General features: G+C 35.9%; 2 protein-coding genes across 10 annotated transcripts in view; one reads left to right on the plus strand and one right to left on the minus strand.

The window, feature by feature from the left end:
• Positions 1–25578, minus strand: part of Dock7 (dedicator of cytokinesis 7) — a 174513-nt gene that overhangs the window by 82653 nt on the left and 66282 nt on the right. For all 9 annotated transcript variants that reach the window (XR_007834746.1, XM_051188215.1, XM_051188213.1 and 6 more), the window contains exon 15: positions 2102–2219. Coding sequence is in view for 8 of the 9 variants with exons in the window: in XM_051188215.1 (XP_051044172.1) it covers positions 2102–2219 (118 nt within the window). In the remaining variant the exon portion in view is untranslated. The remainder of the gene's footprint in view (positions 1–2101; positions 2220–25578) is intronic.
• On the plus strand, positions 12121–19303 carry Angptl3 (angiopoietin like 3). The gene is made up of 7 exons (XM_051188217.1): positions 12121–12710; positions 13088–13198; positions 14388–14502; positions 15339–15452; positions 15710–15805; positions 17551–17817; positions 18146–19303. The coding sequence occupies exons 1-7, from the start codon at positions 12216–12218 to the stop codon at positions 18328–18330; spliced, it is 1383 nt and encodes a 460-aa protein (XP_051044174.1). The 5' UTR covers positions 12121–12215; the 3' UTR covers positions 18331–19303.

Consider the following 25578-nt stretch of genomic DNA (forward strand, 5'->3'; position numbering starts at 1 on the left):
CTTAATATATTTTTATAAAATTTTATTTTAGTGCCATAATTACAAGCTTTACAGTTTTGTCACACTAACAATAACATAATAAAAAATTTATATGAAGACTCCTCGAACAGTTTCAAATTCATAAAAAAATGCTTTATGCCCATATATATGTATGTATACATATATACATATGTATATATGTATGTATGTATTTTCATAGCAGCCATTTACACTAACATAAAAACATTATATTCTCATATAAATAATAATGTACAGATGAAAGAAAACCAACACCTTTTCCCTTTAGAAGCTATTTCTTTTCACAAAGCAAAATATTTATATATGCAACCAGAATAGAACAAAGTGGAATATGTTCCATTATGATCACTGAGATGTATTTTGGTCCCTGAACAACACAGTTTTGGTAATAATTACGTGGCAAGCATTATGGTAAGCATCAAGATACAGATATGAATAAGACAGGGTCCCTGCCCTCAAGGAGCTCACAATCTAATACATACAATGAATAAGCATGCAACCATATTGTGAAAGAAAATGCTGTCCTAACAACAAAGATGGAGTGGTCTAACTGCCAGTGTAGGTAGGGTACCCCCACTGCTATGTAAAAGCCAGGAATATGTTAAGGCATGGAAGGCTTTGGTTAAGCACACAATGCAATGTTCTTTGACATATACGCCATCTTCAAAACTTTCAAATCCACACTGCAATTAATATATAGAGAGTATCTGCTTTATTTGCTTTCACAGTATATTACCTCAATTAAAACAGCACATTTATTCATTTAGACGAAATAAGCATCTGGTAAAGAACAAAATGCTAATTTTAAGCCTCAGAAATAAATTCAACACATATTCAACAAATACTTATTCAACTCAACATGTTATATGTAAAGATCTGAAACAGTTGCCACAAGAGAATACAAAGATGAATAATTTGTGTTCACTGATGTCAAGGAGATCTACAAGTGGATACAACTGAGGCAATAGGAAAGAAGAAAATACATACATCTATTGAGTAGAAAAAAATATAGAACTTGACAAAAGACAAATTTGAAGAATACTGTAAGGCCCCATGAATGACATACCCACATTCAGCTAAGCATTCTCATTGTATTGTCTGAAGCTAAATCTGCCTGAGCATATGCCCATTCTGTGATTCCAACTTCAATTGTTCCAAAATCTCTACTGTCATAGAACTTGAATTCATTAGCAATGGCAATTGTGGTAGCCAAGAATCACTACATGCTAGTCACAACAGATTTCTAACTTATCTTACCTCACTCCTGGCTCAATGGCAGCTTCATGGTACTTGTCACTCTCAGGGACAGTCGTGAACCTTCGACATTTCACTATCCAGACTCACTGCCACTACCCTTTCACTTTAGAACAGGAACTTCTTCATAAGATGCTCACTTGTCATCAGTTAGGCATTCTCTCCCGCCTCTGAACACCTTTCCCTTTGACTCTATATGTCTTCCAATAACATATATTACAGTTCTCAACATTTGGTACAAATTTTAATCACTTGATGAAATTTTCTTTAAACTGCTACTTAAGTTTAGAAGCCACAGAGATGAATTAATTACAATGAGATTCAGCCTAGGCACTGGGAGTTTTAACAACTCCCTAATGTGTGCCCGAGATGGTCACTTTCTTGACAAAAATGGAAAAAGCCACATATATTAGTCTCCAGGGGCCATCTGCAAATTACAACATCACCTCCTACCTCCATCACCTGCCATTCATGGGATGGGGGGGGGGGGGGGGTCCTGGTGTTCTGAGGAAAATCAGTATCACAAGTGCCAAAAAGAAAAGTATCTGTTCTGTGAGAGGGTTCCCTAGGTGGACATGGCTGAAGTCTCTCACTGCATTATATTCTCTAATTATAGACTTATTCATCTTTGCATCTCTATGAGTCTTAACATATGCCAAATAATTAGAAGTAAGCGTATTACTATGGAAGTTTTGCAGTTAGATATTTGGTTTAAAGGATCAAATTAAATTCCAGTTTAGAGCTGCCAGTCAGTGATATAAAACAAAACAGAAACTTCAGATATTTGAACAAAGTCTGAAAAAGAGAAACAGTAAAGAATGTTTCTTACCGGCATTGCATTACTTGGATCTTCTCCATACATAAACTGTACTTTCACTGTGATGTTTCTGGCAGAACCTTGACGGTTGGCAAAATTAAGACTTTGAGGATAAATGTAGAGAAGATTCCTATAAAACCAAAAAGTATAAATTACAGTGAGCTCCATTCTAAGACTATTGTGTGTAAACGTTACAATGAATACATTTCTAAGAATACTGTATGTCTTTCACTAAACATCACAAAAGAAACAGATGCAAACATACTCAATTACTATTTGCCAGTACCTGTGCTGAGTATTTTCATGTACTCGATCCTTAGAGAAACATTCAGATACAAAGCAATCAAATATACCCCGATGCTACACACAAATTGAGACCCAGAAACAAAACTGTTATTCATATGCAATGAGGTTAAATATCAATGCAGAAGACAGACAATAAACTAGCCAGACTCCAAACATTCTCTTTGCTCTCTAAGAGGATTCTGAGAATTAAGTATGAGCCTAAACATTGCCAAGAATTTAAGACAGTTCTAATTCTTTGTTTGTTTTTGTTTTGTTTTCCAAGACAGGATTTCTCTTGTGGTCCTGGCTGTCCTGGAACTCATTCTTTAGACCAGGCTGGGTTCAAACTCACACATATCCACCTGCACATGAGCCACCCCTGCCCACTGACAGCTCTAATTCTATCTCTTCTAGGTAGATACAAATAAGACGATCTTCACAAATGTGTTTCTGATAAGAATTTGATCAAGACCTTATGAAGAACAATGTAACACATTATCATTCAAAACTATATTGTAGGAAATAGAGCTCATTAGTAAAGTGCTGGCCATGCAAACAAAAGGACCTCAGTCCAAAATCCACCAGACGTTGGAGACATGCCTGGAATACCAGCACTGGGCAGACAGAGACAGGAGGCCCCTGGGGACTCTCAGTCTATCATTTTTGAGCCCTAGGGTCAGTGTGAAATCCTGTCTCAAAAACTAAGTTGAACAGCAAACGAGCAAAACGCCCAAAGTTGAACTCTGGCTTCCACATGCAAGGACATTCATGTGCACACACACGTGAGCATGTAAATACATACACAAACAAATACATGTATATGTGTGTGTATGTGTGTATATACATACACATACACACACACACACACACACACACACACATATATATATATACAAAATATACATCAGGTGGTTATTTTAAATAATTATATCCTACCCTACATGTATTTGATATTTCTCCAGTTCAAAATTGTACATCTTACACAATTTACTAGTTCTTGCTGTCAACATAAAGAAGAAAAATAATTCAACCAAAGACACAAGAATAAAGAATTAAAAAAATGAGAGTTATTTTATGTGAAGATCATCACTTAGAGCTGATGATCAAAACAATAAGACCCTGAAAACCAACTGGTAGGGCAATGGAAAAAGGTCTAAGGATTTTTAGGAAGCAGTATGTAACTTACTAATTAACATATTTCTAGAGATTTATTTATTTATTTAATATGTAGGAGGTGCTCTGCCTATGTGTATGCCTGTACACCAAGAGGACACCAGATCTCATTATAGATACTTGTGAGTCACTATGTGGTTGCTGGGAATTAAATTCAGGACTTCTGAAAACCAATCAGTGCTCTTAACCTCTGAGCCGTCTCTCCAGCCCCTAATGGGGCTCAACAAATCCTCTTCTATGCATAGGGATGTGCATAGGAATAAATGAGTATCATAAAAGTAATTCATTTCAATTTTTTATTTATTATCTTACATGTCGATCCCAGTTCCCTCTCCCTCCCTCATCCAGGTGGGGTCATGTACATCTCTCAGGTCATTTGAAGTAGGGACTAGGACTTCTCTCCTGTCTCTAGGTTAAGGCAGTGTTCCTCCATGGGGGATATGTTTGCAAGGTCCTTTTGTGTACCAGGGATATATCCTGGTTCCACTGTCTGAGGTCCCTTAGACTGCTCAGTCCTTCTAGCTGAGAACCATATTCAGAGGGGGCCTCAGTCAGTCCCATGCTGGATTCCCAGTTATCAGTCTGGGGCCCATTGGCTCCTCCTTGTTCAGGTCAGCTGTCTAGATCTGTTTCTGCAACCTGGTCTTGTCCTCTCTGTCTGCATCTGGATTCTAGTTCAACTCAGTGTTTAGGTATGGGTGTTTGCTTCTGTTTCCAACAGGTATTAGATGAGGGCTCCATGGATAAGTTAGTTGTTGATCTCACTATCTGGGAAAGACATTTATGGTACCCTTTCCACGGTTGCTCAAATTGTTAGTTTACGGCAGTCTTGTAGGTCTCTAGGCCGTTCTTTAGGATCAGTTTTCTCTTCAAACCAATATTGGATCCCTCTTTTATATGTTCTCTCTCTCTCCTATTCCTACCCTGACTCAATCTTCCTAGTCGCATGTGCTTTCCTCTCCTCCCCTTCTCTTTCTCCTAATTCTCGCTCCATTCACTGCCCCCCCACTTCCCCTGTGCTCTGGGTATAGTGAGATAGTCCCTCTGTGGCACTGACCACGCCCATTGGGGGGTGGAACCATGGGCGGAGTGACCTGTGGAAGGAGGTCAGAGAGCAAGGAAAAGCCCTCTTGCTGGCGTGACTTGGACAAGAGAGGATCGGGTTGGATTTCCTGGTGTTCATCTGTCTAGGTTGTAAGTTATTTCTCCCTGAATAAACATCTATTCGGCCTATTTGTTTATCCTGATCCTTATTTAACCCCGTTACTCTGGGGGACTTCCCCCTTCTGTGAGGGACTTTATATGAATCTCTTAGAATACACCTTGTATCCTAGTTCTTCTGGTGGTGTGAATTATAGGCTGGTGATCCTTTGCTCTAGGTCTAAAATCCATATATGAGCGAGTACATACCATGCTCCTCTTTTTGTGACTGGGTTACCTCATTCAGGATGGTTTCTTCAAGTGCCATCCACTTGCCTGCGAAGTTCAAGATTCCATTATTTTTTTTCTGCTGAGTAGTATTCCATTTTGTAGATGTGCCACATCTTCTTTATCCATTCTTCAATTGAGGGGCATCTAGGTTGGTTCCAGGTTCTTGCTATTACAAATAATGCTACTATGAACATAGTTGAACAGATGTCTTTGTTGGATGAATGTGGATCATTTGGGTATATGCCTAAGAAGGGGATTGCCGGGTCCTGTGGTAAACTTATTCCCATTTTCCTGAGGAACCGCCATACTGATCTCCAAAATGGCTGTATGAGTTTGCACTCCCACCAGCAGTGGAGGAGTGTTCCCCTTTCTCCACATCCTCTCCAACATAAGTCATCACTGGTGTTTCTACTTTTAGCCATTCTGGCAGGGGTAAGATGGTATCTCAAAGTTGTTTTGATTTGCATTTCCCTGATAGCTAAGGATGTTGAGCACTTTCTTAAGTGTCTTTCAGCCTTTTTGATTTCCTCTATTGAGAATTCTTCCTTCAGTTCTGTACCCCATTTTTTAAATAGGGTTGTTTGGTATTTTGTTGACTAGTTTCTTGAGTTTTTTGTATATTTTGGAGATCAGCCCTTTGTCGGATATAGGTTTGGTGAAAATCTTTTCCCAGTTTGTGGGCTGCCGTTTGGTCTTGTCCACTGTGTCCTTTGCCTTACAGAAGCTCATTTCAGTATTTTTATAATCAAGAATAAAGTGCACTATAAAATATATATTGTTCATCATGATGTTAAGTAACAAAAATTCAAAATATTCCCATCTGAAAAATTTTAAGAGGTTTTATTCACTCAAATTTTCTAATTTTTAAAAATTTATTTATTTATTCATTTCTGAGAAAGGATCTTACTATGTATTCCTAGCTGACTTGAAACTATCTATTTAGATCATGCTGAGGTCAACACAAAGAGATCTGCTTCTGCCTCAAGTGTGGAACTTTGTACCTGTTTTTTGTTTGTTTGTTTGTTTTGTTTTTAAATGAAACTTTCTAAGAATCATATCACAAGTCTGATGGTTTAGTGTATACAAGCTTTAATACAGAACACAATACATTTCAAATATTGCATAAATTTACTTCACACACCTTATGTATGTACCATACATGTATGTACCATACATGAATTCCATCCTTAGACCTGGTCCCCTAGGTATTCCAGTACATACTCAATATTCTAAAGAACTTCAAAATATCAAAAAATTCTAGTTTCAAGCATTTTGGTTAAAGGATATGGAAGTTATGATGGACTGGTTAATTAAAGCATGGTAACAATATATATATATATATATATAAAATCTATTCATTCACTCAGTTAATTAGTTATGTAGATAGTTAATTAGGTAGATGGTAGGTAGGTAGGTAGCTAGCTAGCTATTTTTGAGAAAGGGTCCCATGTAGCCCACACTGGGTTTAACCTCACTACATAGCTAAGAACAGCTTCCTGCTGTTTCTTATGATAAGAAGATCCATGTTCTTATACATTTTTTCCACCAACCTAGAATCAAGCATTTCTCTAAGGGGTTTTAATTCTTTTCAATACGAAACTTTTCCCCAAATTACAGTCTGAACACTCACTGAGGGATAACTCTTGTGTGTATATGTATATATATTTTAACATATCTTCTTTAGTTCTCCAAGAGACCAAACTCTGTAAGGACAATACTTTATTCATGTAACTGCTTTATCTTCCAATGTTTAAAATAACTTACTTCATATTTCTTGAGTATATAGTATAGAATGCACATAAAAATTGGGGTTCCAAGTTAAATGAGAATTGTGTGAACATTGCCTATAAACTGATTTCCACAATAAACAATACAACTTTAAACTCAACCTGGTTAAAATAAGAAAGACATGAAATCAAATCTAGTTTATTTCCTGTATAACCAAAAACTCCACTAGAAAGTTCTCAAACATACCAAGTCTGTACTCTTCCAGAGTATTTCAAAGGATACCATAGCAGGGATATGGCAGGTAAAGGAAAAGTGTTAAGAGTAAGTGACTAGTCATTTAGAGAGGAAAAAGACAAGCATTTTACTTAACATGGACTCAATAACAAAGGATCCAATAACAAAACCATAAAGAGTATAAGAGAAGCTTTGAAAAGACAACTAAGAGAAGGCATTTCTTAACATAAATTAGAAAAATCATAAAAGACATACATTTTTAAAATTTCTCACAGAAAACAGAACCATGAACCTAGGTGGAGGGAAAAAAAAAAGGCAAACTGAAGAAATACTATTTATTATATAAATGAGAATATCCCTAAATTCAACCAGAAAGAAACAAACTGTAAGAGGCACATGTCCAGATAATTCTCAAAGACAGTAGCACAGATACACATATGCCTATTAGATTTACCAATACTGTCTTCTATACTTTAATATATACAGCGAAAGAGATACTTTCTTGTACTGACATAAATGTAAACTGGTACAATGTGAAAAAGAATCTCACAAATATAACTTAATGTGCTTACACATAGATACAGAAAATATTTTCTATTATATTGTTTATAAAATTGAAAATACTTATTGATCACTAACAGGCATGATTAAACTAAGATGCATCTACAAATAGGAGGTGACATAATTAGAATATTTGAGTCCTTAAAAAAGACATGGAGATTTTGCACTTGTAATCCTAACACTTGAGGATGATTGGGAATTCAAGATGAGTCTGGAACATATAAGGAGACAATAGACTATCTCAATAGATAAGAAAACAAAAGCTACAGATAACCTATCATGGTAAATCTAAAATTCTATGTAAATATATTCTGGAAGAATAAGATCTTGGGTATTATAGGTATATGTGACATGAACTAGATGTTCTGAGATAATAGTCATTCCAAGAAATCTGGTATAGTAGATAATAACGTATTAATAGAAAAGAGTCAAAATTTTCATTTTTATATGTTCTAAAATACCTGAGTCTGCAAAGAAAAACACAACAAACCATGCAGCAAAAGTTCTTGAGTGCAGGGAAACACAGACAGACAGACAGACAGACAGACAGACAGACAGACAGACAGACAGACAGACAGACAGACAGACAGACACACACACACACACACACACACACACACACACACACACACACACACGGTTTGGGCTCAGGAGTAGACCACTGACCTAGAATCTATGAGGCACTGAATTCAATACTAAAAGCACAGAGAACATGAAAAACTATAAAATTCCTTTTAAGCTCACTCAAACACTGGATCACAATATGACAGCTTCATTTGCTATTATTCAGCTTCTTGGGCTAGCAATATTATGTATGACATTCTCCTGGTGCTAAGCAGTGGTAGTGATACAGTGGTGTTGTGCTGTGATGGTTCTGGAGGATAAATGTATTAGATTCATTTTCAACTCGCACAATTCTCAGGGAGGATCTACTTATGTAGATCTCTTATTATTTCTTTAAAAACACAGTGCTGTGTATCCAGTCTAGTCCAGAAAATTTTACATAAATAAACACAGATGATTGTGAGCTCCTAATACCCCAGCATCTACCTCCCTAGTGCTACTTTAAGGGAGTGCACCAGCACACCTGGTTTATGCTATGCTGGGAATAAAGACCAGAGCATCATGCATGTTAGGCAAGCACTGCCAAATAAGCTCTGTCCCTAACCTCCAACCTTATACATCGATTAAATATATGTAATTGATGTTCTGATCAGAGAAAGGGGGGATAATATATTATTCTAACATTGTTCTCTTCTTCAATTCACATTTATATATTTTTTCTCAAACATATTTTTAAGCATTTCTAATGAACACATTAGCCTTCCATATATCTGCAAGGTAAACATTCCAAGACCCAGGGCATCCAATGCCCTCTTCTGATCACTGCATATACATGGTGCACGTGCATACACACACACACACACACACACACACACACACACACACACACACACAAATAAGTAAGTAAATGAGGTTTTGTTTTTGTTTTTAAGAGACAAAATATCTTGTTTTAAACTTGAAAGTCATGTTACCATCAGCTTGCAAAACCTGGGAAAAGCAAGTGGTCTCTGTGATTCATGGAAATTAAGCATGCTAAGGCTGCTGAGTGTCCTAGAATTCTGTGTAGCTAGGAAATTTTGTATAGTAACTCATAGAAATAGATTCTAAAATCAAGTATTGAGTTTGCTTAACAGTGTTTTGTTTCCTTTGGCTTAAGTTTTTGCTTTTGCATATATCTGAGCGGAGTTCTGTTTAAAGGGCCCACTTTGGGAAACTGGAGAGATGGCTCAGTGAAAGAGAGCACTGGCTGCTCTTCCAGAGGCCCTGAGAAGATTGATTCCCAGCTACCTACCACATGGCAGCTGATAACAGTCTCTAACTCAATCATGGGGGATGGTGTCCATCTGCACAGACACACATGCAAACACACCACTCCCACACATAAAATAAAAATAATTTCTTTTAAAAGAGGGATCTTCTTCACAGTTCCTTCTTTACAAGGAAGCTGCTTTAGCAAAGCAGTTTGCATCTGCTACATGTAAATTTTATGCTTTGTTATATGTAAAACTCTTTTACCCATCCCATGTTTATTGTTTCTATAAGGCATGAGGCATTGTACAGAGATGGTAGGATATCTATTAATAATCCTCTAACAAAAAAAAAAATACAAAAACCCCCAGTTTCTAGTGTAACAAAGTAAAGAGATTGGCTCACCATGCACTTCCACTGAGTGCATGGAATTCTGGGGTCAACCGTTTTGAACCACAAAGGTTGACAGCTTAGTCAAGAAAAGTTTCGAAATATGCCCTGCATGGCCAAGGATCACTACCTTTTCCCATGAAAGGAGAAAATGTGACTGCTCAATCTAGCTCAACATACACTTTTAATAATTCACTGACATACATCAGTGCACAGGACATGATACTGATTAGTTTTCATATTTATTAGTGGAAGTGTATGCAAGTGTTTGTGTTATTTATTTCTGCCAAAAGTATTTCTAAAACTGTGTAATGCATACTTAAGTTACACAAAGGGTGGGCTGAGGAAATTGCTCAGAGGGTATGCTCAGAGACTATACGTGGTATCTAAGGCCCTAGGTTCAAGGCCCACAACCACCCATACACCTCCCAAAAAGAGAAGGGAAAAAATGTGTGTGTGTGTATATATATATATATATATATATATATATATATATATATATATGTATATATATATATATATTACAACTACTTACCAAGATTCAAGAGAACAAACCTCTTAAGACCACAATATCAGCAACATTTCCATGTCTATGTAATCTTAACAGTCTTCACCAATAAATGCAGTGAGTGTAAGCATATCACTTCTAATTACAAGGAATAGCTGATACACAATATGTAGTGCCTACTACACAGCAAGTAGGATTCCAGTGATTTGAACTAATTTAATCTTTCCACAACCCTAAGTGAAGTATTTTCTCTATTGAACAAAAGAGGAACCCTGAGGGAGGAGGAGCTGAGGAACAGCAGATTCAAGACTCCACTTCAAGCAGCAGTGTCCCAGAACCATGCTCACAACACTGTTAGTCAGGATTTCTAAAGGAACCATTAGACTTAACCCCTTGATACTCACTCAAGCAAAAAACTATTTCATGGCAGGAATGGGTATTTCTATGAATTGAACTTAATCCATAATTCTTTATACTGATTTTTTTTCCTTGCAAATAAAACAAAAACTATAAGCATGAAGGTTGGAAAGATGATTCAGCAGACAAGAGCATTGACTGCTCTTCCAGGAGACCTAGGTTTGACTCCCAGGACACACATGGTGGCTCACACCATCTGTAACTCCAGCTCTAGGGAATCCAATGTCATCTCACCTCTACAGTGGTACACAGACATGAACAAATGCAAAACACCCATACACATACTTTTTTTAATTTTTAAGTTATAGACATGATCCTGATGCACGGTGACAAATGCCCATAATCCCAGCACTAAAATTACCACGGGAAAATTATCACAAATCTGAGGTCAGCCTGGGCTACAAAACAGGACTATCTTAAAAAAAAAAACAAAAACAAAAACAAAAACAAATCACAAAGAACAGTTATCCCAATAAATGAGGAAACTGATGTATGGGGAAATTAAATCATTTGTTTAAGGCCAAAACACTAGAGCTAACTTTTAGAATCAGATCACAATGTGAGATTACAGAACTCACATTCTTAGTAATTTTACCATGTCAATTTTCCTAAATATTTTATACTAATACTAAGGATAATAATGGTGGTTAATGGACAACCAACCATAACTTAAGTGCTTATTATATTTCCTTTTAACATCAATTGGGCACACCAAAACATTTACTCTTAAATACATTATTAATCTTTAGTTTTGTTAAATTTACAGTAACAAAACTGTTACTAAGCTCACTAACTTCAGGAAAATGGACTAATCTGCTCTGCCACTGGTGGCATTAAGATTTAATTCTAGTTCAGATAATCACATATCCTGCTCTGCCACATGGAATAGAGCCTATGACATAGAGACAAGAAAACAATGGAAAGGGAGAAAAATGTCTTTTCTGACACTATGTTGGGAATTTTGTGATAACATACAAGAATGGTTAAGACATATGTGAAATAAAGACATTAACCAGTAGCTATAGTGACGAATAAAAACACATAGTTATAAGTTGACATATACAGAAACACAAGCTACAGCAATGACAACCATAGCACCACAACAAGGACTGGGAAAGAACTTTACATAGGCTTTTGGGGGAAGGGTGGCTGCTACTAGAATAAACAAATTAGAACGAAGGGTACATATAGTTAATTTTCCTCAATTTTAATGGCAAACTTATCCATCAAAAATTAAGGTTCATTTGTAAATCTTACAGTAAAAAATATGTTAAAATGAACTTAAAAAAAATAGGGTAGATACCTTCATTCTGAAAGCATAAATCTCAATACGGTAAATTTAACTAACAATTTTTAAAATCACCTCCGGTTAGGTTGCTCATTTCCTTAATTTCATTTGACATTGACCTAACTCAACATGGGGGAGGGTTACATTTGTGCGAGTTAGCACAGCTTAATTGTTAACTACATTCATCTGCCAGCTGTGTGCATGGTGCAAATAGTCGTGTATATAAAGTCAAGAGGTTCAGGTCTCCTTATAGGAGAAAGTAGTTCCAAATTGCTTGTAATTGAATAATTGGCACAAAAATGCACACAATTAAAATATTTCTTTTTATTGTACCTCTAGTAATTTCTTCCAGAATTGATTCAGACAATTCATCATTTGATTCTGTGTCTTCAGAGCCAAAATCAAGGTTTGCTATGTTAGACGATGTCAAAATTTTAGCCAATGGCCTCCTTCAGCTGGGACATGGACTTAAAGATTTTGTCCATAAGACTAAGGGCCAAATTAATGACATATTTCAGAAACTCAACATATTTGACCAATCTTTTTATGATCTATCACTTCAAACCAACGAAATCAGAGAAGAGGAAAAGGAACTAAGGAGAACTACATCCAAATTACAAGTCAGAAACGAGGAGGTGAAGAACATGTCACTGCAACTCAACTCAAAACTCGACAGCCTACTAGAAGAGAGAACTGCACTTCAGCAGAAAGTCAGTGCTCTGGAGGAGCAGCTGAGCAACTTAATTCAAAGCAAACCCGGGGCTCAGGAGCACCCAGAAGTGACATCCCTTAAAGTAAGTAGAAATCACAGCATTCTGTTTGTGATGTGGGTTTTTAAAATACAGTTCTAAGATGTACTGTTTTAAGAATAAAATTTATAAATTATGTTACTGACAATTACTAGAGGTAAATAAATTTAAATTTATTCTTCCATGCACAAAAGCAGATTAATATAATAAATTGTATATTCTAATTCCTTTGAAACATTGCTTCTTTTAGTTTAAAACTTGAAAAAGTTTTGATATGGCAATTTTTTAATATAAGAACAAAAGTACATATTATTTGAAAAAATATTGGGCAATGACAGCCAATCCATTACTAGTTTAAAATTAGATGACTGTTACAAATAAATAAATAAGGAAATTTTAAACCAACTACAATCTGTGTGCAGAGTTTTGTAGAACAGCAAGATAACAGCATCAAAGACCTCCTCCAGACTGTGGAAGAGCAATATAAGCAACTGAGTCAACAGCACAGTCAGATAAAAGAAATAGAAAGTCAGGTAAGTCAGCCTAATGTCGGATCTGTTGTACTGACTGATAGAAACACAAACTGTTAGGACAGCACTCCACAGCTAATCATATGCTTGCAAAACAGTCTAGGCAACCTGTCTTGTGGTTTCCTCACATGTCCTAAAGAAAACAGCAGAGCCTATCACGTCAACTGCAAGGAAAAAAAAGATTCATAACAGATTCCATTTAAGTGATGCTATTAAACTTTAAATCAGGTCATGACTGTTCTCCCCACAACACTTCCTATTTTACTCACCACCACTCTTAGAACCTGTGGTAACCTGGCCCTTCATCATCTTACTGACTTCATCTCACTGGCTTTCTTGCTGTTCCTCAAGAGCATGGCATGCTCTGCCCCCAAGACCTGTCCGTGTGATCTATCTGAAATGCTCTTTTGTCAGGTATCTGCACTTGATGATACTTTCATCAAATAGAAAATGTTCAACGAAGCTGCCTCAGGCCATTTAATCAAAAACAGAAGGTCTCCCCCTGGAGCCACTACATTATGTTCTCCTCAGCATCTTTACATTTAGTTAAAAAAAAATTTTTTTATATATATATATGTATGTATTTCTTGCTTATCCCTGAATTAAACTGGAAGATCTATGAACCTGGGATTCTTCCTCCATTGCTTTATTTAATAAAATCCTTCATACAAAATACTGTACAACACATAGTAGACATTTAGTATTTGAACTGACCATGGCAATATCATATTCAAGCACACAGAAGTTAATAAAGTTGGCAGAGATTATGATCCACACTGCTGGAAAGAGAATATATTCAAATATTTTAAGCAAAGCATATAGCCTTACTGGTTATTTTCCTTTTAATCGATGTCTCTCTTGTTTTGTTTGCTTCATTCTCTTAATTTTGTTATTCATTAAATAATATGCCTGATTAAATATCTAAAGAACAGAATGTCTCTATATTCTGGAAAGCACTGTTTATTCCTCTTTGCTCCCTTGTGGAGCTGAGGTCAGACTTTTGCGCATGCTCAGAAGACATGCTTCCATTCAGCTGTATCTCCAGCCCAGTTTATTGCTCTTAACATAGAAAACAGCAACATTCTAAACTGAAAGGCGATGTATACATAACTGTACTTTTAATATCCTTACCCAGAATTCTCTAACTACATATCCAATAGCATTTTAAAAGTAATTTATATTCTTTTATCAGCTCAGAAAGACTGGTATTCAAGAACCCACAGAAAATTCCCCTTCTTCTAAATCAAGAGCACCAAGAACTACTCCCCCTCTTCAGCCGAATGAAACAAAAAATATAGAACAAGATGGTAAGATAATTTGGGGAGTTTCCTATATAAAATTCCCTATTTTAGGATCTGATCTAGACTAAAAGAGTAAAAATACATGTATATTAAATGCCATCACCAAATGTCAACTTAATTGAATCCTGTTTTTTTTTTAACATTTAATACTATGCACAGCATTAAGATATGAAGCTGGTATAAAAACATGTAATGATTATTAGTTTCATAGATAGAAAATGATACTGCAGTGGAGAAAAGGAATAAGTGCATGTTTATAAAGACACTTGGAAAACTATGCAAGGGTCCAAAGGTCATTATCTGAAAATTACTTTCAAAAGCAACAAACAAAATACATTCATGTGTATAGATAAAAAAATAATATTTCTAAAAACTGAAAGATAATGAAAGATAATGAAAAATTCTACTTTCTTGTCAGCTTAAAGACTTTCACAGATATTACCAAAGTTTCAGGTAACAAAATCACTACTTCCAGTCAGACTATAACAAAATGGTATGTTCCCAACAATTATTTTTGTTTATGTAATTCACATATGAGAAGTACCTGTCAGCTCTCCTTCTGTACTACTACATATCTGTTGATTCTAGTTATGAACCAAACCCTGAACTAAACTTCCTCTACTTAATATTCTTACTGTGCCTAACAAAAACAATAATGCTTTTTAAAATTCTCATGCTTTTAAATAAGTTGGAAATGTTATTTTAATGTTATTTGGATAGTTGGCCATCTAATATGCCTTAACATAAACATTCACAGCAATTCCATGAAGTAGCACTGAAATTTCAAGCTCCTAAAATATTTCTATTCTTAAATGTTACATTATTATGTTTGTTAATCCTAGACCTTCCTGCTGATTGCTCTGCCATTTATAACCGAGGTGAGCATACAAGCGGTGTGTATGCCATTAGACCAAGCAACTCTCAAGTGTTTTATGTGTACTGCGACACCCAATCAGGTAAAGTCTGCCTAAGCAGAGAACGGACTGGAGTAAATTCAAGAAACTCAGTGCCTACTCAAGACTAAGCCTGTGATAAATCCACAGAATGTGATTATTCATGCAAATTTTGAGCTAAAATAAATAATAAAGTGCATTACCTTGACCAGCAGTATCAACTTAACAAATCACTTCATAAAAACCAATCTCAAAACATAATCATTTTTCCTATCAACATTAATCTACTAAAATTAACTACATTCATTCACACCCTCCAGGTAGTCCATGGACATTAATTCAACACCGAAAAGATGGGTCACAAAACTTCAATGAAACGTGGGAGAACTACAAAAATGGTTTTGGAAGATTTGCTGGTAAAGTGATTTCCTTGCATTACTTATTTGTTAATTTAACAGTATTAACTGGATGGCTGATACAGGCCTGAGATTTTAATACTGAGGAAGTGGGGGGGGGTTAGAATGAGGCAGGAGGATTGAAAGTTCAAGGCCAATCTGGGCCAAATACTGAGACCCAGATTATCCAAGGGAATAAAAAAAAGAATTATAAATTAAGAAACCATTATAAAATAGGCAGTGGAAATGTAACAATAAACAAAACCTATTGATTAATATTATACATTTAGCAATTGCAATTATTTTAATTGTACTTAATCTCATTTACATGTCTGCTCTTAAGTAGATTTGTTAAAATTTAATTCAATAGTTCATAATTATCATAACAGTTATTAAAGAAAAATAGTAAGTTAGGTCCTGTGGGCTTTAGAGAGTGGTAAGACTATGACTGAGCTACAAAGATAGTGTTACAGTACTCTTTCGTTGATATTTAACACAAGGTTAAAATGGAGCTGGAGGTATACTTGGGGCAGAGCACTTGACCAGCGTGACATTGGGACGGATTCCCAGAAACAGTGATATTATGTGCTTCTAACCTCTTCTGAGACTGAGGTTAACACTAAAATAAAAGATTGGCAGTTCAAAATACTTATTTATTTCTAATCAGAAAATAATTCCATTTATTATAATCCTTACGTGGTTTCCTAACTCAACAGCAATAACAAAATATTTATTTTTGTCATTAAATATAGTTTGTATAACGATCTACTTATATTACTGTTTTTAACTCCAAATGAAAATAGTTTTAATTACAGAGAAAAAATGCTAATAACAAAACATTCAAATGTAATGTTTTTTTAATTTATGAGATTCGTTTTTAAAAAAAAAAAACACTTCACATTTGAGAAAAATGTTATCACTATTATCCAAAACTGAATATAAGAAAGTATTCTTGTGACAGAATGTAGGCATATTAATGAATCTGATACATATAAGGAGGTACAAGTAGATATTACTCTATCAATAACCAAACCTAAAAATATGTATAATAATATGTCATATATAAAACATTTGGTAAAAACATTTTTGAAGCAAGGTTGGGGGCTTATCAAAACAAGATTTTAATATAGACTAAACCCAGACTTAATCAACAAGGGAGAAAAAGTCACACATTAAAAATGGACAGTTGAACTGGGTGTATAGTTCAGTGGAACAGTCTTCTCCAATGTGCATGAAGTCAGATTCAGTGCCAAGAACTCAAAGTTAAAATGAAATTAAATTAAATTAAAAAAATTCCATAAACAGAGGGGAAGAGAAAGGGAGGGACAGTGCATATACTTAGATATAGACATGCGTTTCACAAAAGTGCTCATTAATAAAGTTTTAGAAAGGATTTGTTTTGGGTTTTTGAGATAGGGTCTTGTGTAGCCCAGGATGGCCTGAAACAGCTCTGTGTTGCTGAGGACTGAACAATTCTTTCTGTCCAAGCTCCCAAGTGTCCACATTATACGCACACACCACAACACCAACAGTTTAATGCTTTACAAGACCAAAGTAACCAAGGGGTCAGCACTAAAACAACTTATTTTCTTCAATGAAGTGAAAATAATTTTTAAAACTGGCCAGGAAACATGATTATACATACTTGAAATCACAGCCTGGGCTAAACAGAGAGAGCCTGGCACACACACACACAAAAACCAACAGACCTGATCTGTAGTTAACAATGCATAGTGGTTCTTCCCACTCCCCACTTTTCTCTTTAGGAGAATTTTGGCTGGGCCTAGAGAAGATCTATGCCATAGTAAAGCAGTCTAACTACATGTTACGACTTGAGCTACAAGACTGGAAAGACAGCAAGCACTATGTTGAATATTCCCTTCGCCTCGGAAATCATGAAACCAACTATACGCTACATCTGGCTGAGACTGCTGGCAATGTCCCTGAGGCACTCCCAGAACACAGAGATCTGATGTTTTCTACATGGGATCACAGAGCAAAGGGACAGGTCTACTGTCCAGAAAGTTACTCAGGTATTTCATTAATACTTTTCTTCAAAGTATCCCCCTACCGTTTTAACTATCATCTATAATAATAATAATCTCAACTAAGCATTGTCTCCAAAGACAAAAATCTGTTGTTGTAGTTTCAAGTGCTAACTCTGATTCAGCTGACTATTTTACCAGTGATGCTCCTCAAACACTCTACTTTGATGGTGTATGTGAGATACACAGATTAATTAATATTGGAATACAAGCACCCACATCATTTATATGAATTAAAGATATAATCATGAAAAACATCTAACAGCTACTAGACAGGAGGCATTATCCAATTAAATCACACATCTCTCTTCTTTAGGAGGCTGGTGGTGGCATGACGTGTGTGGAGAAAACAACCTAAATGGTAAATACAACAAACCCAAAGCCAAATCCAAGTCAGACAGGAGAAGAGGGATCTACTGGAGGCCTCTGAATGGAAAATTATACTCTATCAGATCATCCAAAATGATGATTCAGCCCACCAACTTAGAAAGCTTTGAATAAATTGAGACAAATTAAAAGGCCAATAAATTAAACATTAAAACCCTCCTAGATTACTGTACCATTATAATCTGGTATTAAATCTTGAATGGAAAGCTTGAGAAATAAATTTTCAATTAGCTTTAAAGTCACTGTTAAGATTAGTCATCATCACATCAACTTAACACTACTTGTCTTTCCCAATCAACCCTTGTACAATATCATTTGTTCATGTTCCTGATGTGGAAATCAATTTAAGATGGTCCAAATAAGCTGGGTGTGGTAGTACCTGCCTTTAATCCAACACCTGGGAGGCAGAAGCAGGCAGATCTCTGACTCTGAGTCCAGCATGGTCTACAGTGTGTGTTCCAGTACAGCCAGTGCTAAACAAAGAAACCTTGTCTTAAAAAACAAACAAACAAAAACATGGTTCCAATCTAAATCACAACTAATGGGCAAATTCTAAAACATCCTTATATTAAAAACCTTAAAATGTCAACTTCAAAAAAGTACATTTTTCATGTTAAACTTCAAAAAGTGGTGTTTGTAAATCCTCAATGTTATCTTACTAGTTTCAGAATTAAATTCAGTCAATTGAGTATATACATCTGTAATAGGAACTTTTAAAATTATGCTTCATTTTGCTACAACATGATCTGGATTAAATAATTTTTAAGGACATCACATAAAGCTGAGTGCAATAGTGGGTTTGTACCAGGCCAATGTCTACTAATGCAGTAAATCTGGATTGTTGCATCATACTGACTTTTCAATGTCAAGAATATAGTAATTTAGCATTTATTTAACCCATCTACCCTGTGAACATTTTGTACACTTCAACAATTAATACTATGATAGTAATTTTAAGTGTTATTTGTCAAAATAAAATAAGAATGAATGCCTTTGTAGCATTAAATGGAAGTTTAATAAGAATTTATTATTTCTGGACAGGATGCAGATCTAACATTTTGTGTATTTTTTAAGAATTAAAAATCATTATAGATTATCAAATATTTTGTATGTATGTTTAAAACATCATAGACATGGCATTACAATAAGAACATGATTGTCTCTAAAAAGTGATTCAAACTTTAACTCCCCAAGGATCCTTGAATGCAAGTATTTGTATCATAATATCACCTGTTAGAACTTGTTACCCCATGGTTATAAGATCATGTGTTGCTCTTCCCAGTACCTACACTGGGGGGGGAGGGGTCAGGACCACCTGAACCTCTGGCTTAGGTGGATCCAATGCCGCCTCTCTCCTCCACGGGCACACAGACTCAAGTCATATGCATATACACATAAATTAAAAATATATATATCTATTTATTTATTTATATTTTATGTGCATTGGTATTCTGCCTGAATGTATGTCTATGGAGGGTGTCTGATTCCTTGGAATTGGAGTTACAGACAGTTGTGAGATGACATGTGGGTGCTGTGAATTAAACTCAGGTCCTCTGGAAGACCAGTCAGTGCTCTTAACTACTGAGCCATCTCTCTAGCTCCAAAAACAAACATATCTTTAAAAAAATGTCAACAAAGAATATTCTTAGTTAAACAAAGATTTTAAAGATAGGTAGTATCCAAATTACACTGTGATTTACCTCAATCAACATCCAGCATCATATTTTAAGTTATACTATATCATACAAACCTTTAAAAGCACATAGACGAGACACATATGGTCTATGTGGATCCTACATTAATATTTTTCTAAAGAAAAATACAAAAGAAAGAGCTACAGTTTTCAACTTGTTGAAAATTTGAGTTTTACAACTGAATGCTAAAATGGCTCCTTGACCCTCCCCTGCCCCCAAAAAATCCTCCAAGGTAAAAAACTGATTCATTATACAACATAGCGGCTTTTTCTAGCTGCCTTTTTTGTTTTCTTAAATCCTCCTGTGGTGTTTTTCACTTTGTTCCTTTTAGAAGTAACAAATTGACCCTTCCCTTCCCCCCCTCCCAGAATTCTCAGATTAAGAGATTATTCTGGTAGAGAAAGACTTCTTTCTTTACATATCACAGAGCATTGCCCTGTCCTCACTGCATTGCCTGAAGATTTTAGCACTGACCCACAGTTGCCTAACCTAGTGGAACATTCCAGTCCACTTTCCCTTTGTTCTCTCTGGTACTTATTACTAATCACACTCCAATATCACTAGGCTCGCCATAGCTTATCCCTCCCTTGGATCCATCTTCATACATCTAGTCCTTCCTCTTATCTTCTTACCATCATGGAGCAATAAAACCTTTCCTTTGGGGGAGGGAGGACTGTGTGTAGGAGGGAAAATATGCTTGTGTTCAGGAAGGAGTATAGGTATGTGTGTGTGAGTGCACATTAAAAGCCAGATAGATGTCTGTGTCACTGTCCTCCCCAACCACTTTCCCCCTTTCTTGCTGAGACAAAGGTCTGTCACTGAACCTGCCATTCCTGGGTGTTATGTAGGTGATGGGAGCTGAAATTCAGGTGCCCAAGCTCACAGAATAGGCAATTTACTGACTGAGCCATCCCTATCCCCAGTACAGCCTTTATAAATGTGACCCTCAAACACGATGTCTACCCTCATGGACTGTATTTTCCATGGATGAATTTCCCAACTATATATTCAACCCATAATCTTTGTTCAGATCCCCTTCTCACATTGCTTACCAGCCACTTCTCCCTCTGACACATCAAGTAGCAGCCCACTCCTTAACAATTCAACTCATCTCCCTCCCTCTCTAAATGTCATCTCTGTAACTTTTATAGTCATTACTATTCCATTTTTTATAGCATTACTACCAGGCTATTAGTCTGGAGCCTTAAGATGGTCTGGCTACTTAAACTTGTAAACACAGTCCTGTAACCTTCTTTTGAAATCTGATAAGCTTTCTTCTCAAGGATTGCCTTTAGCCTGATGTACTACTCCTAGTTCACTAATTTTATTTCCCATTCAATCATACTATAACAAGTTTATAATAACAACATAGTGCCTGTTTTCTTTAAGGTTGTCTACTATAGAATACAACAGCTAGGAATAATTAAAATACATCCCTGTAACAGATTTTAGAGTAACATGATAATAACATGCCACAGAATAAAATACTCTTCAAATTTCACTAGAACCTTACTTTACAATATAGGATCTTATTACATATGGATCATGTCTCATACTCCCTAAATCTATCTTCATATAAAAAGTTATTTTCTCCAAAAAGAAGTGATGCTCCTAGAAGATGGCATATTTATTCTGTAGACTTCACATATGCCTTACTGCTATATACTCATGGGATTATTTCCCAATTAGAAGCACAATTGCCTTAAAGAACAAGATTCAGACAAATCCTTCCAGCAATCCAACATCCCCAGCACCTGACCCTGATCAGCCCAGCTGGCCTCAAACATGCCATCCATCTTTCTCAACCTCCCCGAAAGTCAGAGATTGTGTGTATGAATCACACTCCTGGCTCCTCTTTAACAATTTTACACCAACACAAAGCTGCTCTTTTGAAATCAAAATTATGTACTTTAAAATGTTCTATTAGCCAGGTGGTAGTGGTAAATGCCTTTAATTCCAGCACTTGGGAGGCAGAGACAGATGGATTTCTTTGAGTTCAAAGCCAACCTGGTCTACAGAGTGAGTTCCAGGGCAGCCAGGACTGTTACACAAAGAAATCCTGTCTCAAAAAAACAAACCAAACCAAACAAAAAATACACAAAACATCCTATTGGTATTTTCCTAATTAATTCCATCTGTCTGCAATTCCACCCCCCCCCCTTCTGACTGGATAGGACATATTTATATTCTGAGGTACAAGGTAATCTTTCTTCCACAGAACAAGTAAATGGTGACTCAATCCTCCTTCAAATTATGTAGCACTGTGTCTGTAGCCCTTAAATGGCAGCATTGCATATACAGAAAAGTAAGCCTATCTGATTATAAAAAAATTGAAAAGTCGTAGTAATTAAAAGGCTAAGAGCATCAAACACTCATCTACCTAATCTTGGTGAATAACTGTAAAATCACATACCAAGAGTTTACTCTTATCCAATATGAAAGCTAGTATACACATTTCTCATTCCACCGTCACCTGCTACTGTATAATCTATTTACACATTTTCTCATACTACAATAAGCATGTTTTCATGCTGACATCTTCCTAGTAACAATCTCAGAGCAGTTAGTTTACTCATACATTAGTAGAGATGTATTCATTAGCCAATATTTATTGAATTCCACTTTATACAACATATATATATGTATATGTATATATATATATATATCCTACCTTCTGTACTTGATATTTCCTTTTAGTCCCTGACACTAACACCCACAAGCAATGCACTCCTGTGTGCACTACTGAGTGATTATCTAATACTGCAGTTTTTAAAACTGAAAGTCATCAAACAATTCCCCCTTTTAGCAAAGTCCAAAGTTTCCTTGTGGGTGCAAATCACCTAGGGCAATTGAGTAATTGGTGTCAACTGTGCAGTTCAAGGCTATGAAAGTAGGGTTAACAAGTCTCTACAACACACCTTCATATGGTGAAGTTCCAGCTGAGCTTTAGAAAATATAAATATAACAAAGAATTCCACAAAAACTATTTGCTACAGTTCAAATGCGCTAAGATAGTAACACACCTATAAATGATTAGGTTTACTGAAACAGCAATAGACAACCTTAAAGGTATAGAATTGTTGTTGCTCATCTTCAGAAAAGCCAAAAAGCTTCAGTCTATAATTCCATAAACAGAAATAGTCACCTTCACCTGCCAATTACCTCATTGGGTACTCATGGCCAGAGAAAGCACTTAAGTGGTCTTTTAAACAGTATGTTTAAATAACACAAATATTTTTTTAAAAACTGCATCTTAGGTTATTACTGTTCAAATTCCTTTAAGAAAATAATCTATACAAACACTTTCAGTGGAAATTGTTTAAGTTTTAGAGTAAATGAGCAGAACCCTTTTCATAATGTTCCTATTTCTGGAACTTCCTCTCTCCCTGGGAAACCTGGGATAGCACACCACCACCTTGACTTTTTAAAAGCACTTGGCTGGCAATATAAAAGTGCTAGGAAATTGGCCTCTTAACTCAAGAGTTTACTTATAGACTTTCTTAATTTTTAGTGCCACTCATACTAAATTATGAATGTAAAAAATGAACCGCACACAGCAGTATTAGCAGAATATACAATCTCTGATATTGAGAATACAAATATTTTTATATCCCTACTATTATGGGCATCTCAAAATATCACTTAGAAAATAGTCTTTTTGATTATATCAGAGGACAAAATGGTTTTGTTTTCTTTTGGTCTGGTTTTGGTTTATGAAGACAGAGTTTCTCTGTGTAACAGCTCTGGCTGTCCTGGAACTCAGTTTGTAGAGCAAACAGGCCTCAAACTCATAGAGATCCCCCTGCTTCTGCCTCCCGAATGCTGGGATTAAAGGAGTACACATCAGAATGTTTCAGTTTAACTCATTAAAAAAGAATAAACCTAATATATTTATCACTTTAATTCAACATAATTTATTTCTTTTGTTAACCCATATATTTTAAGAACTAAAATATTATTACAAGAAATGTAAGATCATAGGACTCACATATACACAAAAAACAAACACTTCTCTGCAAAGGGAGATCTACCATAACACAAAAACCAAACTAAGAAGCAAGTGTCATGTAGTCTCCAGATGTGGTCACACTGACCTGGTTTGACTAGGCAAGCTGTTCTTTGAAATAAAACATTAGGGAGAAATTGAACTCGATCACTATAAGCGTATCAAACAACTCAAGAAAACTAAAAGCATACAATTCCTAGTAGGTTTTAAAAACTAACATTTGTCATTGCGGCTAATGGAGTCCTTACCTGTCACAGAATAATACCTCAGATCTACAAATGAAATGATGCAGAATTACAAAATGATGGAGCCAGTGGTAATTACACTAATCATTGTGTGCGCATGCACGTGTAGAATTTCATATAACAGAACAACCAGTTCACAGACAATAAGATTACTGGTGCTTATGAAGAAGAGGGATCTACATAACCAACTGAGAAGGGCAGTATCACACAAACTGCATGCCTTTATTTTGATCTTCACACTAATAATTACCAACCTCTCTTACAGTCTTAGTTACACTACATTTGCCAGCCACACTTAAAAGATAAAAATATAAAAGAACTAGATAGAAAAACAAAGATACAAAAGTTCAACAGGCAATCACAAGTAAGGCTATTACTGGGAAAAAGGACAACTCTCACAGTCTGCCAAGAATATCATGTGCTATGTGGACGTGTCTCAAAAAAGTAGATGTCAATAAAGCAGAAGGATTTGCTCAATTAGATGTACCTTGATCTAGTACAAGTCAAAGGCTACAGAAGTCATCAAGAAATGACTTGGAACACAAGTAACACTGCAAGAAATTCCAAACATTTAATAAAATCCCAGTAAGGGCTCATTTGTTTATCCTAATGTGATAATTATACAGGATCTTTTATAGTTAATATGACAGCATAAGTGGTCATTTGATGCAGACCTCCCTTAGGTGGTTTATTAGTTCTATGTCTTCTAACTCTTGATCGCTAAGATATCTTTATGTTTACATATCATTTACCACTGTAAAGGATTTAAAACACTGGGCCTTTTCTTGGTTAACTGTATTGAAAACTAGCTGACCAGATACACAGGGAAAAGTCTGTCATATAAAAGTGACAGTCTACACTTGTAATCTCAGATCTAGAAAGCAGAGATAGAATCCTGAGTTATGAGTGACATACCAACATCCTTTCTCAAAAAACACCCATTTGGTTATCAGTCCCGTGGATACTGAAGGGCCCATTAAAAGCACAAAACTAGCCAATGCTAACTTTCATGACCTCCCTTTACATTTTGTACTTTATTTATTATGGGGGGGGGGAGGCATATGCATGGCCCATATGTAGGAATCAGAAGATAGCTATGGAAAACTGGCTCCTTCCTTCCACAATGGCTCTTAGGGGATTAAACTTCAGTCACCAGGCTTGCACAGCAAGTACTTTACCCAATGAACTGTATCTATTACCAGTTCCATCCCCTCCTTTTACCTATTTATACCTCTAAAGTGCTTTCAAGCCACTCTCTCTAAGGCTGTGTAATGCATGAATTCCTAGGGCATATGGGATTCCATTTTCCCATACTGAGAGAAAGAAAGTCAATTGATCTCAGTTTTAAGCAATCCTAACATAGAAACAAGTCTATAGTTTTTGAATGACCAACTATAAGTCCTTACCAATACTAACC

The sequence above is a fragment of the Phodopus roborovskii genome, unplaced genomic scaffold, assembly GCF_943737965.1.
Source record: "Phodopus roborovskii unplaced genomic scaffold, PHOROB, whole genome shotgun sequence".
NCBI classification, from domain to species: Eukaryota; Metazoa; Chordata; class Mammalia; order Rodentia; family Cricetidae; genus Phodopus; species Phodopus roborovskii.